Raw genomic sequence first — 15,028 nt, forward strand, 5'->3', positions numbered from 1 at the left:
ACAGAAACACAACTCAAATCTGTTTATGTAAGACAGGACACTCACTGAGCCCCAGACAGCAGAAGAAGGGGTGTATGTGGGTCCCTGAAGGGTTGCCTCTGGGACTGGATCCTGGCCTAGACTCCAGACTTTTCACAAATGCTTAGCGCCTCATAGGACCTGTGCCCACAGAAATTCAAAATGCAGACTCTTGGTCCTGTGCAAAATTCCAAAGCTCTGAGGATTTCCGGTTCAGAACACAAACATGGACACATACCCCCTGCAGCCCAGGGGCAGGGACCTGTGACTGCAGTTTCTCCTAAGAAGTCAAAGTGGCCCTGTTTCCAGAAAGGAAGGGAGGTGGCAGGCCTGCCTTACATGAGACACCTTGCCTTTCAGACCCATCTGCCAAATCTATCTAAAGTTTGGACAGTTTTCACAGTTCAAACCAGCATGTTTACAGGAGTGATGACATCACAGAACCAGGGTTCCAGAAGGCTGAGGTGACCAAGAACACGTGCCTTCTTGAGAGGAAAGAGAACCAAGAGCCAGGTGATGGGGCTGGAAAGTGCTTGGTGAGGAAGAGGAGGCACTTGCCACAAACCACCTTGTCCTGTAGATCTTCCCAAAGGCCCTGGAGCTAGGGTCAGAGAGGTAGGTAGGCTTGAAAGCTGGATAGGGCCACGCGCTGGAACCACTGCCACCCTGAGGGAAATCCCTGAGGGGATTTAATGGACCAAGGCAGACCTTTCAGCTTTGAGAAACCTGTGAGGGCCATTCTGAGTCTGAATGGGGAGGGCTGCATGGCACATCTGTCAGTTAAACAGAGATCTGCTATTTACCTGAAATCCTAATTCAACAGGGCCATTTGTTCTATTTGCAACAATAGAGTGGGTTAGTGAGAACCACCAAAGGATGTCCCGAGTGCAAGCTGTGTAACAAAGACAGAACCAGAAACCAGGAAGCAAGTCAGGCCACCCGAGAAGCCATCATGCTCTGCGGATGCTGAGGGAAGGCGGAGGGATCCTGGCCTCTACCCTTAGCATCACACACCTGGTTTAAAGGGAAAAAGACACACATTCGATGATGGGACCAGCCCCCGTGTGCTCTCATGGGATGAGAATTTTGAAGGAGAGAATCCAGTTATTTTACAGATATTCCCTTCTTCATTTTTTTTCATTATTAGACCCAGGCTTCCCATCCTTGGCCAGAACACCTCATAAGAGTTTCTGTGTCTAGAGGTACAGAGAGTCCCTTTGTCCCTCACTGACAATGTTAATTTTAGTTGCAAGGTCAAAACACTGTCTGGGTTGTGCTAAGCAATATGGGAAGGATCAAGACCATGTATATAAGCTCTGACCTTTCTACAGCTTCCACCACCTCAGACTTGGTGGGTACCCATGCCAATTCTTGTTCAAACCAATCATTATGCCTACACTATGTTTCTATTGTAGCCCAGAAGTTTGCCACATTCCTAGGAGTCCTGGTTCCACTTTGTAAGGAACAAGAAACAAAGTCTTGGGTGTTTATTTTTTTTCTGAATCATTACATCATTCTTATTGGATGGTTATTAATAATTATAATTATTAATCTTAATTAATAATTAATTATCTTAATTTAATTAATAATCTTAATTTCACACACATGGGGTCCAGAGAGGTAAGTTTGTTGTTCAAGTCACATAGCAGTCCAGCCTTTGATAGCTGGCAGTGGGTGGGAATTTAGAGTACTTGATCTTCAAATGCACACACACACACACACACACACACACACACAGCATTAAATTGCAGGATATTTCTATAACAAGATCACTTTTACTTGCTTTCTGATAAGCACCTTGAACAGAAACAAACCAATATAACCTACAAGTAGCCCACCAGGAACTGAGCAAGGCATGGTTTGCAGTGGTGAAGGTCTTGTTTCTTGTGTCTGCCAGTATGGGCTGGGGCGATTGGCACCCCAGTGTTCCAGCCCTTCCTCTAAGGCACATGCTCAAACACTCACCACAAATGCTGGTGAAACATAATCTGCTCTACTCGTCTTTGCCAACCTCACCTGGTGTGGGAGGTCTTTCTGTCTATTTGTTGCTTTTATTGGTTAATGAATAAAGAACTGCTTTGAGCCTATAGCAGAGCAGGGCAGGACAGAGCAGAGCTAGACAGGGAAGACTGAACTGAATGCTGGGAAAAGAAGGGTGGAGTCAGAGAGATGCCATGGAGCCACTGCCAGAGTAAGACATACTGAAACTTTAGCTGGTAAGCCACAGTCATGTGGTGATATACAGACTAATAGAAATGGGTTAAATTAATATAAGAGTTAGCCAATAAGAAGCTAGAACTAATGGGCCAAGCAATGATTTAATTAATACAATTTCTGTGTGATTATTTTGGGTCTAAGCTAGTCAGGTGTCCGGGAACCAACAAGCGGTCCTCCTCCAACAAACTGGTGCCCACGTGGCCAACTAAAATCCACTTAAAACCTGAGTTAGAAAAGAAATTCTAAACACAAAAATACAGAGTTTAACACAGCTTCTTGCTGTTTGCTGGTGGCATGCGGCAGCTCCTTTAAGAGAGGTTTTCCTGATTCAGTGGTAGCAAAAGAAAAATAGCTGCGCTGTTTTGAAATGCTGGCTTTCTGGGCCAGCCACACTGCCAGTGTGAACTCTAACTCTTTCTCTGGAGGTTCAGCTATGGAGCATTTAAATGGGGTTTATGAGAAGACTGCTGCAGCTTGCTTAATGGTGACATGGACTGACTGTGTACCTGAGAATGGGGCTGTGTGCATGACTCTCAGAGGCACAAGTAGCTCCAACATGCTGGACTGGGAGGGGCAAGCACACAGTACTGTATTTAACCTAGTAATGCTGCAACTTAAGTTTTAAGAAGTGCTCAGCATTTTAAAAAGCACTCTTGGACTGTAAAGAGTTACAGATATGCAATAAAGACAAATCCAGATGAGCCACAGTGTTGGATAAATGTACGTAGGCTTGGAAGAGAGAAAAAAAGAGTATAGAGAGTCATAAAATAAAGTTACTGCTAAAAAAAAGGGTAAAACCTTTAAAGAGACAGAGTACAGATAGTTATAAATTAAAAGGAGTAAAAAAAATAAGCCACATAAAATTGGAAAATGTGCAGAGTCTGTATATTATTGTGTTATCTTTAAATTTTTTGATTGTGAAGGAGCTAACTACAGAGAGATATTTTATTGTATGGGCTGCTAAGCTAAACCAACATGTATATTATAAAGGTATCATGATTTCCAAATTTGGGTCTAAGGATATGTTGCTTTGGAAAAGAGGTTCTTCTCTTGTTTCCATAGAGGATGAGAACCTGTGGATTGCTTCCAGACTGGTATGGTTTGATGGGACAAGACCCCCCCAAATGTCATTGTGAACACCCCCAAAGATTACTACACCCAACAATCAGAAGAAAGCAGTGTGGAGAAAACTATGCCCATATTCTTAAATATTGTCTATAAATGTTTACATTTAAAGGGGGATGATATAGATATGAATAATTTGCATTGGTATGGTCTTGGTTTATTGATACAAATTTAAGGTCAGTTTTGTTATATATATATATATTTCTCATCTTGATTAAGGTATTGTGTTTATGTAGCTCATTTAAAAATGTAATGTATAATTGAGAAATATAAGTTAATAGACATTCATCTATAATAGTCAAGCTTGTAGTCATGTTAGTTAGATTTTCTAGATGTATATAGATATATTTCAGTTAGATAGGTATTCTTCAAATCTTTCAGAGACCTTCAGAATATGGCATTTAAAATGTTTTAATAACTTAGACCTTTTCATGATAATGGAACACATCTGCTTCTGGCAGCAACAATTACTTCAAGAGGAAGATGGGCATCAAAGAGGCTCCTTATAGAGTTGGTTAGCCATTTGGGCAAGAAACTGCTTTTGCCTGAACTGCTTAACTGGACATGCAGGACCCACAAAGAAATGACTGTTGAACTTGCCTAAAGGTGAGATGGTCCTTTGGGATTCCTGCTTCATAAAAGATTCTACTAGATATTCTGCAGGATACAGAAGAAAGTGACTGACAAACTGCCAATATAGGCAGAACTGTCTTTGAAATTTCCTGCTTCATGGAAAAGTCTTCTGGATACCATGGTCCTGTAGGCTGAAGATGGATGCCCAATGATACAGAAGAACTTTGGGTGACTGTCCAGGTAGCAAGAAGTCTCTGTCAATTTTAGAGTTTTGGAAGTTGTTTATAGTGCACTTGCTGTTTACTGAGGTAATATTATATCCTTCTGGAGTCTCTGATGGTGTCGAAGAATTTATAGTTATAGTTTCCCTCAGTTGTAATAAAAGATAAAATAGATGTAAATATTTTAACTGTAATTCTTGCTTGATACCTGTTTTGTTATATGTAATTTTACTATGTTAAAGTTAAAGCCTTCCTTTTTGTTTAAACAGAAAAGGGAAAATGATGTGGGAGGTCTTTTTGTCTATGTGTTGCTTTTATTGGTTAATGAATAAAGAACTGCTTTGAGCCTATAGCAGAGCAGGGCAGGACAGAGCAGAGCTAGACAGGGAAGACTGAACTGAATGCTGGGAAAAGAAGGGTGGAGTCAGAGAGATGCCATGGAGCCACTGTCAGAGTCAGACATACAGAAACTTTAGCTGGTAAGTCACAGCCACGTGGTGATATAAAGATTAATAGAAATGGGTTAAATTAATATAAGAGTTAGCCAAGCAGTGATTTAATTAATACAGTTTCTGTGTGATTATCTTGGGTCTAAGCTAGCCAGGTGTTCGGGAACCAACAAGCAGCCCTCCTCCAACACTCACCCCCCATCCTGGCACCCAATGCTGCCTATGCCTAAATATCCACTACAGGAGGCCAGATAAAGCCAGAGTGGTCTTGAATTTGAGCTGTTGAATATGGGCAATGGGTATATGAAGGACCATGAGATTACTCTCTCTCTCCTTTTGTGTTTCAATTTTCTGTGACCAAAAATACGATATGAATAAAAAATGAGCTGAGTGTGGTAGCTCTTGCTGTGACACCAAGGCTCTGGAATCAGAGGCAGGAGGATTGCTGATGCCAGCCTGGTTGTATACTGAGTTCCAGGATAGGTTCGGGCTGTAAAGTGAGGTTGGGGTTGGGGGGGGGCAGGCACTGGAACTTACCAGGCACTGAGCATCAAGTGAGCAGACAAATGTGGTTTCTCTCTCCAGATCCCTGGCTCTCAGAGACTGGCAGGCACTGTGCTCCTCTGGAGGACCATGAAGGTGCTGCTCGTGTGCATGGCAAGCTACCTTCTGGTGGTGAATGGCGGAGACATCATCAATCGCTGTGTCTTGGCCAAGATGCTGCATCAGGAGGACTTGGATGGGTTCGAGGGCTACTCCCTGCCCGACTGTGAGTGCTGCGGTCTCATCTCTCCACCCCTCCTCTAGTTTTCTTATCCACTTTCCTTTCTTTGCCATTTGTCTTTCGAAGTCAAGCTCAAAGGACAACCTCCCCGCATCGCAAAGCCTTTCCCAACATGCCACATTTAAATCAATAACTACTAACTGAGCACTTACTATGCACTACTGTGTTAGGTGTAAACGGAATTCTTTCCCTCACCGTGATTGCAGTCTAGGAAGGCAAGAGCAGCAATAAGCACACACACGGACAGAAAGTATTGGTTGCGGTCAAAATGCATTATGTCTGTGATTCCCAGACAAGAGGATTGTTATGAGGCCAACCAGAGTTAGACAGCATGTTCTTGTCTCAGACAAACAGACAAAAAGGTGTAAGGGGTCAGCAGATGGCTCAGCAGGCAAAAGCAATTGCCTTCTAAGCCTGACAGCTTCAGTTTGATCTCCAAAACTGACATTTCTTTTTTAAAGTGGGAGCTGGAGAAATGGCTCAGTAGTTAAGAGCATGTTCTGCTCCTCCAGAAGACCTGAGTTTGAGTCCCAGCACCCATGTCAAACAGCTTACAACCATGTGCAACTCCATCTCCAGGGGACCAGATACCTCCGTCCTCTATGGGCACCCTAAAGTCACATGTGCGTGCGCGCACACACACACATACACACAGACATGTGCTCACACATAATTAAAACTTAATCTCCCCCCGCCCCACACCCATAATCCCAGCTCCATGGTGAAATGGGTGGCAGAGAAAGGGTGAGCAGCCTAAAGCTCACAGGCCAGCTAGCGCACAGTGCACTGCACAGACAAGAAGGGCCCTGCCCCAATAGGGCAAAGGGGAGAACTGACTCTCAAACGTTGTCTTCTGAGTTCAGTATGCATTCTCATTCTCTCTCTGGCTCTCTGTCTCAGCCTCTCAGCCTGTCTGTCTCTTTTTCCCTCTCCCTTCCCCCCCACACACTTAGAAAAAAACATTAAAACTAAATAAATACACAAAGGTAAGTGTTGAAATGAGGAAGTTAGAGGACTCTGAGGAAGTGACACTGGGTAGTGTTGAATGAAATGACCCAATATTTAGAGGAAAGGCATTCCAGGCCAAAGGAAAAGCCAGTGCAAAGGCTTCATCCATGGTCCTGCAGGGGAGGGATCTCTCCTGTCTACCTGAAATTTGTACACACCTGCCTTACAGCACTTTCACCACATACCCTGCTGTGTGCGTGTCTTAAGCCCACACTTGGTTGTTTTATCTGTACTAGGCCCCTTGAAGTCAACACCAGTCTATTGGGCTGTGCCTAGTTCCTGGCACACAGTAGGTACTCAGCAAGTGCAGAAAACATAAGTGGGTGGGAAGATGGGGGAGCTATACAAATGGACAGGGAAACGGACTGAAGGAAGGGTGACGCCTGTGGCTATTTCTAGCTCTTCAGGACTATCTAGCTCTTGGGCCCTGTTCTGTCTCCTGATTCCTTGCCTCTCCCTGCTTTTTTTTTTCAGTCAACTTCTTCCCACTCAGTTTGTAGCCTTCCTTTAGGAAGCCTACAAAAGTTCGAGCCTCTTCTCTTTTTTCTAAGGGCTGTGCTTGGCTTTTGTGGAAAGCAGCTTCAACGTATCAAAGGTGAACGAAAATGTAGATGGCAGCTTCGACTATGGCATCTTCCAGATCAACAGTCATTACTGGTGCAATGACTACCAGAGTCACTCAGAGAACTTCTGCCACATGGACTGTCAAGGTCTGGCTGGGAGCCCTAGGGTGGGAGAGGTGAGAGAGGAGACCAGGCTCTACTTACAGGCACAGCCTAGGCATGTCTTTGCAGGCATGGTTTAAAGAACAAGAAATCCCTTGACTGAGCACAGGAAAAGCCCCAAGTCTTAATGCCCTATCCTTGCATGAGGTCTGGAGGGTCCCTTGAGGAGGATCCAGAAAGACTCTTAATGGATGGGAATGGCATTGCAGCCATACTGATTTTCAACATGTTATATATTGAGCAGGTCATATGCATAACTCAATTTTTATCCACCCTTCCATATAGTAGAAACTGTTTATGATCTTTGCATGTTTTCTAGATGAGCAAATTCAGGCTCAGAGAACTGAGCCAAGTATGTTGTCACTAGTACCACCTGCTTGGAAGGCTGGGGCAGGAGGATTATTGGAGACCAGGAATCCAAGGCTGACCTGGGGCCATACAGTGAGATGCTGTCTGAAGGAGGAAATGAGAGAGAAAGACAGGGAAGGAAGGAAGGAAGGAGGGAAGGAAGGAAGGAGGGAGGGAGGCAGTCTTGAAATTAATTTGCTTTGTGGCCTTGAATACTCAGGTATAACCATTCACTTGTTGCCAGGCTAATGACCAATCGAAGGTCAGGTACAAATTTCTTGCCTCAAAGCTAATCCAGGAGGCTTGACAGGGCCAGTGACTCCTTCCTACCCTAGAACTCCTGGGCTTCTCACCTACAGACCACCCCCTTATAAGAGGGACTTTGTCTTCATCTGTGTGTGATCTGTTTTCACAACCCTTTCTCCCAGAAATCCTGAAAACTGTGGGTGAGCCATTACCTAACCCATCTAGAGAAATAGCTATGGACAGGTTCAAATCTCCTCCTGGCCCCACTTCCCCTCTCTGGCAGCCACTGTAGCAGTATCTAAATGTGTCCCTAGGATGGAGGTCTTGCCTAATCCGGAAGTGCTCAGGCCCTAGGTTGACAAGGCCTAGCAGAGACAGTGTCTGTCTGGTCTTCGGGATTAGCCTTTAGACACATCACAGGTGACCTCCTCTTTCTTTTCAGAACTATTAAATCCCAACCTCCTTTCATCTATCCACTGTGCCAAGAAGATTGTGTCTGGAGCAGGAGGGATGAAAAACTGGTGAGGAGGACGGGTGAGACTGAGTTAGTGGGCATATGACAGAGCAAGGGGCAGTGAACAGGGACTTGGGGGCAATCCCTTACAGAGGTTTAGAAAAATATGGTGCTAGAGAGATTTCTTGGTGGTTAATACCACTGGCTGCTCTTTCAGAGGACTCTGGTTCAATTCCTAGCACCCACAGGATAGATCACAGGCATCAGCAACTCCAGTCCTAGGGGAACCAATACCATCTTCTGGCCTCCACTGGCATTGCATGTAAGTGGTACAGAGACATACACCCAGGCAAACACTCTCAAATACAAAACAAAAATAAAAATTTCAAAAAATTTAAAAAGGAAAAAGATGGGGTAGTGGATGATCTTAGTGCTCTTTGTCATAACACCTGAGTTTGGTTCTTACTCTGATATTGAATTAATAATCTTTTTTCGTTTTTGTTTTTCAAGACAGGGTTTCTCTGTGAAACAGCTCTGGCTGTCTTGGGATTCATTCTGTAGATTAGAATAGCCTTAAACTCACAGAGATTCACCTGCCTCTGCCTCCCAAGATCTGGGATTAAAGGCGAGTGCTGCCACCACCGTCCTGCAGCAAATTTGATGGTAATAAGACAAACCAACTTGAGTTAGCAGAGGGAAACTTACTTGCTCCTATTATTTAGATACTTTGTTACTTATTTTTAATTTGTGTATGTGTGGTATGCACTTCTGCATACATGCATGTGGCAGCCTGATGTTGATGGCAGGATCTTTCTGAATCTCTCTTCACCTCATTCACAGAGGCAGAGTCTCTGAATTGTGCCCAGAGCTCACAGATTTGGCTAGTCTGGCTAACCAGTTGCTTCAGGAATTTCCTGTCTCAGCCTTCTGAACATTGGAACTTGAGGCAGACGAACCTACCTGGCACTTATATGGGTTTTGGGGGGAAATCCAATTCTGGTGTGTATGCTGAAGTTCACTTTGTGAGATGGTCTCTTATTGCGCCCATTCAAGGGACACAACAGGACCTCAGGAAAAGGTTGAAACCTCAGGAGAGACTGGAAGACAGGCAGAGGCGTCCCATGTGCTTCCATTGCACATGCTAGTTACCAGTCTCTGCAGACCAGCATCCTCTGCTCTCCAACCCACAATACACAATACAGCATCCCAAGTCTGTAACTTAAAGTCCTAAGGGATCGGTTAGTCCTAGCCAAAGTTCCTGAGACAGCGACTCTAATGGGTTCAATATGAACCAGTGTTTTCTCATTGATCCAGTCAGCTGAAAGCATAGCAAAGTTGTAGTACAAATGTGTCTCCCTCTCATAATAAACAACATTTCCTAGGTTAAAAGGGGCCCTTTAGATGACAGATAACTTCAAAGTTTTCAGCTCCTCAAAGCTGAATACATCAGGGACCACTTGATCTTTTCGGTGCTTCAAACCGGACATAGAACCAATACAAACTTTCCCATATCCAGGGATTGATAAGAATGAGGAATTATGAGTGCTGCATGCTCAAAACAAGATCCAGGAAGGAAAATTAATGATTATTGGGGCTGATCTTTTTTGAAGAGGAGGCTCAAAGATTGCAACTAGAATTTTTTTCTAATTAATTCTAAATCCTATGGAATAGTAACACCCACCTTCAAAGGGAAATGAAGAATTAAAAATGTGGACGCTGCCGGGCGCTGGTGGCGCATGCCTTTAATCCCAGCACTTGGGAGACAGAGCCAGGTGGATCTCTGAGTTTCAGGCCAGGCTGGTCTACAAAGTAAGTTCCAGGACAGTAAGGGCTACACAGAAAAATCCTGTCTTGAAAAACCAAAAAAAAAATGTGGATGCTTATAAATGAGGGGAGAGGGCAAGGCCCAGGGTGAGGGGACCTCAAAGAAGAATCAGAAAGGAAGCCAAGTTAGGAATGAAGGGGCCTCTGAGTGTTGCTCTGCAGGGAAGACTCCGTAATACTAGGGTAGGTGTGTGGAGAAGCAGCAATTTCACAGAGAGAAAAAGACCTTATCTTTTTACTCCACAGGGTACAGTGGAGAATGCACTGTTCAGGACGGCCGCTCTTACACTGGCTTACAGGATGCCATCTGTGAGGAACCGGGGTGCAGATCCCCTGGGGAGTCACTCCAGGACCCCTGTACTTCTTGCAGGTTCTTCACTACTTCACCTTCTTGCCTTCACCTAATGTTATTTTTTTCTCTTCCCACTCACAAGTAAAACTGACCAGAGTCCCAGGGAAACACGTCTTACCTTGGCTTCCTGCTTGTGTTCATCCAGACCCAGTACCTTTGTTCCTATCATTTGCAAACCAAGATGTCAAATAAACACAATTTTTTTAACATTTATTAAAGTGTACTCTGAGCAAAGAATGTGTTTATTTAGTTATTAATTCCACTTACATTGGAGTACCTACTACTTTAAGAATGTTCTAGGCATGAGAAGGAAGAAAACAAATATATCTGTTGCTCTTTAGGGATTCATAATTAGGTTGGTGAAGGAGAGACAACCACAAATATTACAGTGGGGGATAAAATGTTTACTAAAGTCTATGCTCACTGGTTAGAAACAGTATCAAGCTATTAGTAATCACACCCAGACGACTATTCTTAAAGGTTAATAGAAGATTCAGATATAGGTAGCCAGTGGGGCTGAGGATCTGGCATTGAAATGGAGAAAATGGTACTAAGATAAACCTATGGTAATAGGTGCCAATGATTTGGAGAGAATGAATGAGAGTCTAGATTATTTTTTTAAAAAGTTAATAATAAAAAAAAGTAGAAGAGGTCCAGCAAATTGGCTCAGTAGGCAAGAGGGCTTGTTGCCAAGCCCGTTGACCTGAGTCCAACCCCGGGAACCTACATGGTAGAAGGACAAAACTGATTCCTGGAAGTCGTCTTGACCTACACACCTGTGACATGGCATGTGGGTACACACACAGACACACACAGACACATACACACATGAAAGCTTCTCTGGATAGGATCTGATTGGTTTGGCAGGAGCAGATATGGAGTATAATTTGCTTTACAACACGGCAAAAGGCAGAAAAGGGACGGTTGAGGGACTTTTCTGCACAGAGCTACTACAAGTGGTGTCTAAACTGGAATGTTATCATGGGTCACTTATTCTTCTACCCTGAGCCTAAATACATCTACAAATGATCTGACTGTTCGTCAGATTCTTAACTGCTATATTTCACAAGGAAGTAAGCAGTAACTCACCCAGAAGAGCCCCATATTAGATGCTTGTCTTGCTGCTGTGCCCAGATACCTGGAAAACCAAGAGTTTTGTGTTTTATTTTTTTGGCTCACAGTTTGAGGGTCCAGGCCATCATGGCTGCAATGGCAGCAGGGGTGTGAGACATTTGGTCACATGGCATCTGCAGTGAGGAAGCAGAAGGAGACGAATGTTCATGCTCAGCTAGCTCGCTTTCTTCTTTTTGATTGGTCCAGAACACCGGTCGAAAGGATAGTGCCACCCCCTTTCAAGTAGGTCTTCCTTCCTCAGTTAAACCTTCCTGGAAATACCCTCCCAGACACACCCAGTGCTGTGTTTCCACGGTGGTCCTAAATCTAGTCAAGCTGACAAGGATTAATCATCACAAATTCAAATTTGGTTTCAATACTTGGTTAAAAATATCATGACTGACATGAGAAGCAGCATGGTGGCGGGTGGGCCAGGCCAGGCTGCTGGGAGAAGTGTGAGCAGCACAGACGGCTGTAACTATAGCAGTGGCCTCCAAAAATTATCTGGCCATGAGAGCCTCAGCCTTAGCTCCTCCTGCACCTGGAGGAATGACCATCTGAGCCTTGGGCTTAAAGGCACTTGGAGGAACAATTACTAAAGGTTCTGCTCTGCCTACATAAGAAAGAGCGATCAAGGGAATCACAGCCCTCAACTACACCAATTGGAGAAAAGAGAGCCCCCTGAAACAAGGCTCCACCTGTTCTGATTGGAGGAAAAGGTGGGTAGGCAACAGGGTAAGAATACTTTCAACAGCATAAAGAGCAACACAGCCCCACCAGAAACTAGTGGGCCTACAACAGCAAGACCTGAGCATCCCAAAGCAGATGAAGCAGAAGAAAATGACATAAAAATAACTTTATGAAGATGATTGAGGCCCTTAAAGAGGAAATGAAAAATTACCTTAAAGGAGAAAAAGACAACTAAAAATTGGAAGAAATAACAAATCTCTTAAAGAAAACCAAGAAAAAGCAATCAAACAGAAATGAAAAGAAATGGTTCAAGACTTAAAAGCTGAAATAGAGGCAATGTAAAAAAAAAAACGAGGGAAATCTGTAAATGGAAAATCTGAGTAAACGATCAGGAACTACAGATGCAAGCATAAATAACAATACAAGAGATGGAAGAGAGAATCTCAGGTGTTGAAGATGTGATAGAGGAAATAGCTTCACCAGTCAAAGAAAATGTTAAAACCAAGAAATTCTTAAGACAAATTATTCAGGAAATCTGGGATACCATGAAAAGACCAAACCTAAGAACAATAGGAACCGAAGAAGAAGCCCAGCTCATAGGCACAGAAAACATATTTAACCAAATCATAGAAGAAAACTTTTCCAACCTAAAGAAGGACATACCTATAAAAACAAAAGAAGCTTACAGAGCAACAAATAGACCAGACCAAAAAGGAAAGTCCCCTCACCAGATGATAATCCAAACACTAGAGTTTTCAAGTGTGCTGTCAAGTCGCTAGTGGGAGCTTTCTCCACTTTCTTTATGTAGGCACTTAGTGCTATGAACTTTCCTCTTAGCACCGCTTTCATAGTGTCCCATAGGTTTGGGTACATTGTGCCTTCATTTTTGTTGAATTCTAGGAAGTCTTTAATTTCTTTATTTCTTCCTTGACACGGGGGTGGTTCAATAGAACACTGTTTAATTTCTATGTGTCTGTGGGCTTTCTGAAATTAGTGTTCCTGGTGATCCAATAAGATACAGGGGAGTATTCCAATTTTTTTGTGTCTGTTGAGGTTTGCTTTGTTACTCAGTATGTGGTCAGTTTTAGAGAAGGTTCCATGAGGTGCTGAGAAGAAGGTATATTCTTTTGTGTTTGGGTGGAATGTTCTGTAAATGCCTGTTAATTCCATTTGAAATTTGTTAGTTCTCTTATTTCTTTGTTAGGTTTCTGTCTGGTTGACCTGTCCATTGGGTAGAGTGGGGTGTTGAAGTCTCCTACTATTAGTGTGTGGGGTTTGATGTGCGATTTAAGCTTTAGTAATGTTTCTTTTACATATGTGGATGCTCTTGTATTTGGGGCATAGATGTTCAGGATTGAGACTTCATCTTGATGAAGTGTGGCGCACTGCTTGACCAGCAAGCAAGAATGACCACGAGTTGAGGATTCTTCTCTGATCACACTTTATTGGAGCCTCTTGGTTGAAGGGAGAGCAGGAAGCGAGAGAGAGCAAAAGTCAAGCGGCAGTTGCTTTTCTAGGGTGGAGGTACTGTCCTGATTGGTGAATACCATTCTGCTGATGCTCGGGGCTTCAGGATTGGCTAGGGAACAAGGCTCAATTGCACATGTACAAGCAAAGGGCGCTCAGCCCCACCCAGCACTGCCAAAGAAGGATTTGTTTACCTCCAAGCTGCAGGACCGCCAGCCACCATATTGTAATGGCGATATCTGGATAGCTCCTTACAATGAAGAATGAGTATAAAGTGTCCTCCATCTCTTTTGATTGATTTTAGTTTGAAGACTATTTTGTTAGATATTTGGATAGCTACACCCGCTTGTTTCTTAGGTCCATTTGATTGGAAAATCTCTTCCCAACCCTTTACTCAGAGGTAATGTCTGTCTTTAAAGTTGAGGTGTGTTTCTTGTATACAGTGGAAGGCTGGATCCTTCTTTTATATCCATTCTCTTAGCCTGTGTCTTTTTATAAGTGAATTGAGTCCATTGATATTAAGATATTAATGATAGTGATAGTTAATTCCTGTTATTTTTCTGTGGTAGTGTGTGTGTTTTCCTTCTTTGGGTTTTGTTGGTGTGAGGTTATCTGTTGCCTGTGTTTTTGTGGGTGCAGTTAGCTTCCTTGGATTGGGGTTTTCTTTCTAGTACTTTCTGTAGTCTGGGTTTGTAGATAGGTATTGTTTAAATCTGGTTTGCTATGAAATATCTTATTTTCTCCATTAATGGTGATTGAAAGTTTTGCTGGGTATAATAGTCTGGGCTTGCATCCGTGGTCTCTTAGTGTCTGCAGCACATCTGCCCAGGACCTTCTGGCTTTCATGGTTTTCATTAAGAAGTCAGGTGTAACTCCGAAAGCAATCTATAGATTCAGTGCAATCCCCATCAAAATCCCAACACAATTCTTCACAGACATTGAAAGAATAATACTCAACTTCATATGGAAAAACAGAAAACCCAGAATAGCCAAAACAATCTTGTACAATAAAGGAACTTCTGGAGGCATCACTATCCCTAACATCAAGCTCTATTATAGAGCTACAGTAATGAAAACAGCCTGGTAATAGCATAAAAACGGACAGGTTGACCAATGGAATCAAATTGAAGACGCAGAAATTAATCCACACACCTATGAACAGCTGATTTTTGAGAAAGAAGCCATACAATGGAAAAAAGAAAGGCTCTTCAACAAATGGTGCTGGCATAACTGGATGTCAACATGTAGAAGAATGAAAATAGATCCATATTTATCCCCATGCACAAAACTCAAGTCCAAATGGATTAAAGACCTCAATACAAATATGATCACACTGAACCTGATAGAAGAGAAAGTGGAAAGTAGCCTTCAATGCATAGGCACAGGAGACCCCTTCCTAAATAGAACACCAGTA

The 15,028-nt window shown here is 43.1% G+C and overlaps 1 protein-coding gene across 1 annotated transcript; it reads left to right on the forward strand.

Annotated features, from left to right (window-relative positions):
* The first annotated feature begins 488 nt into the window (after positions 1 to 488).
* Positions 489 to 10,452, forward strand: Lyzl6 (lysozyme like 6). The gene is made up of 5 exons (XM_048445675.2): positions 489 to 633; positions 5,189 to 5,372; positions 6,947 to 7,105; positions 8,157 to 8,235; positions 10,239 to 10,452. The coding sequence occupies exons 2-5, from the start codon at positions 5,237 to 5,239 to the stop codon at positions 10,303 to 10,305; spliced, it is 441 nt and encodes a 146-aa protein (XP_048301632.1). The 5' UTR covers positions 489 to 633; positions 5,189 to 5,236; the 3' UTR covers positions 10,306 to 10,452.
* The last annotated feature ends 4,576 nt before the right edge of the window (positions 10,453 to 15,028 follow it).

This window comes from Myodes glareolus, chromosome 9 (genome assembly GCF_982192425.1).
Source record: "Myodes glareolus chromosome 9, mMyoGla1.1, whole genome shotgun sequence".
Taxonomy (NCBI): Eukaryota; Metazoa; Chordata; class Mammalia; order Rodentia; family Cricetidae; genus Myodes; species Myodes glareolus.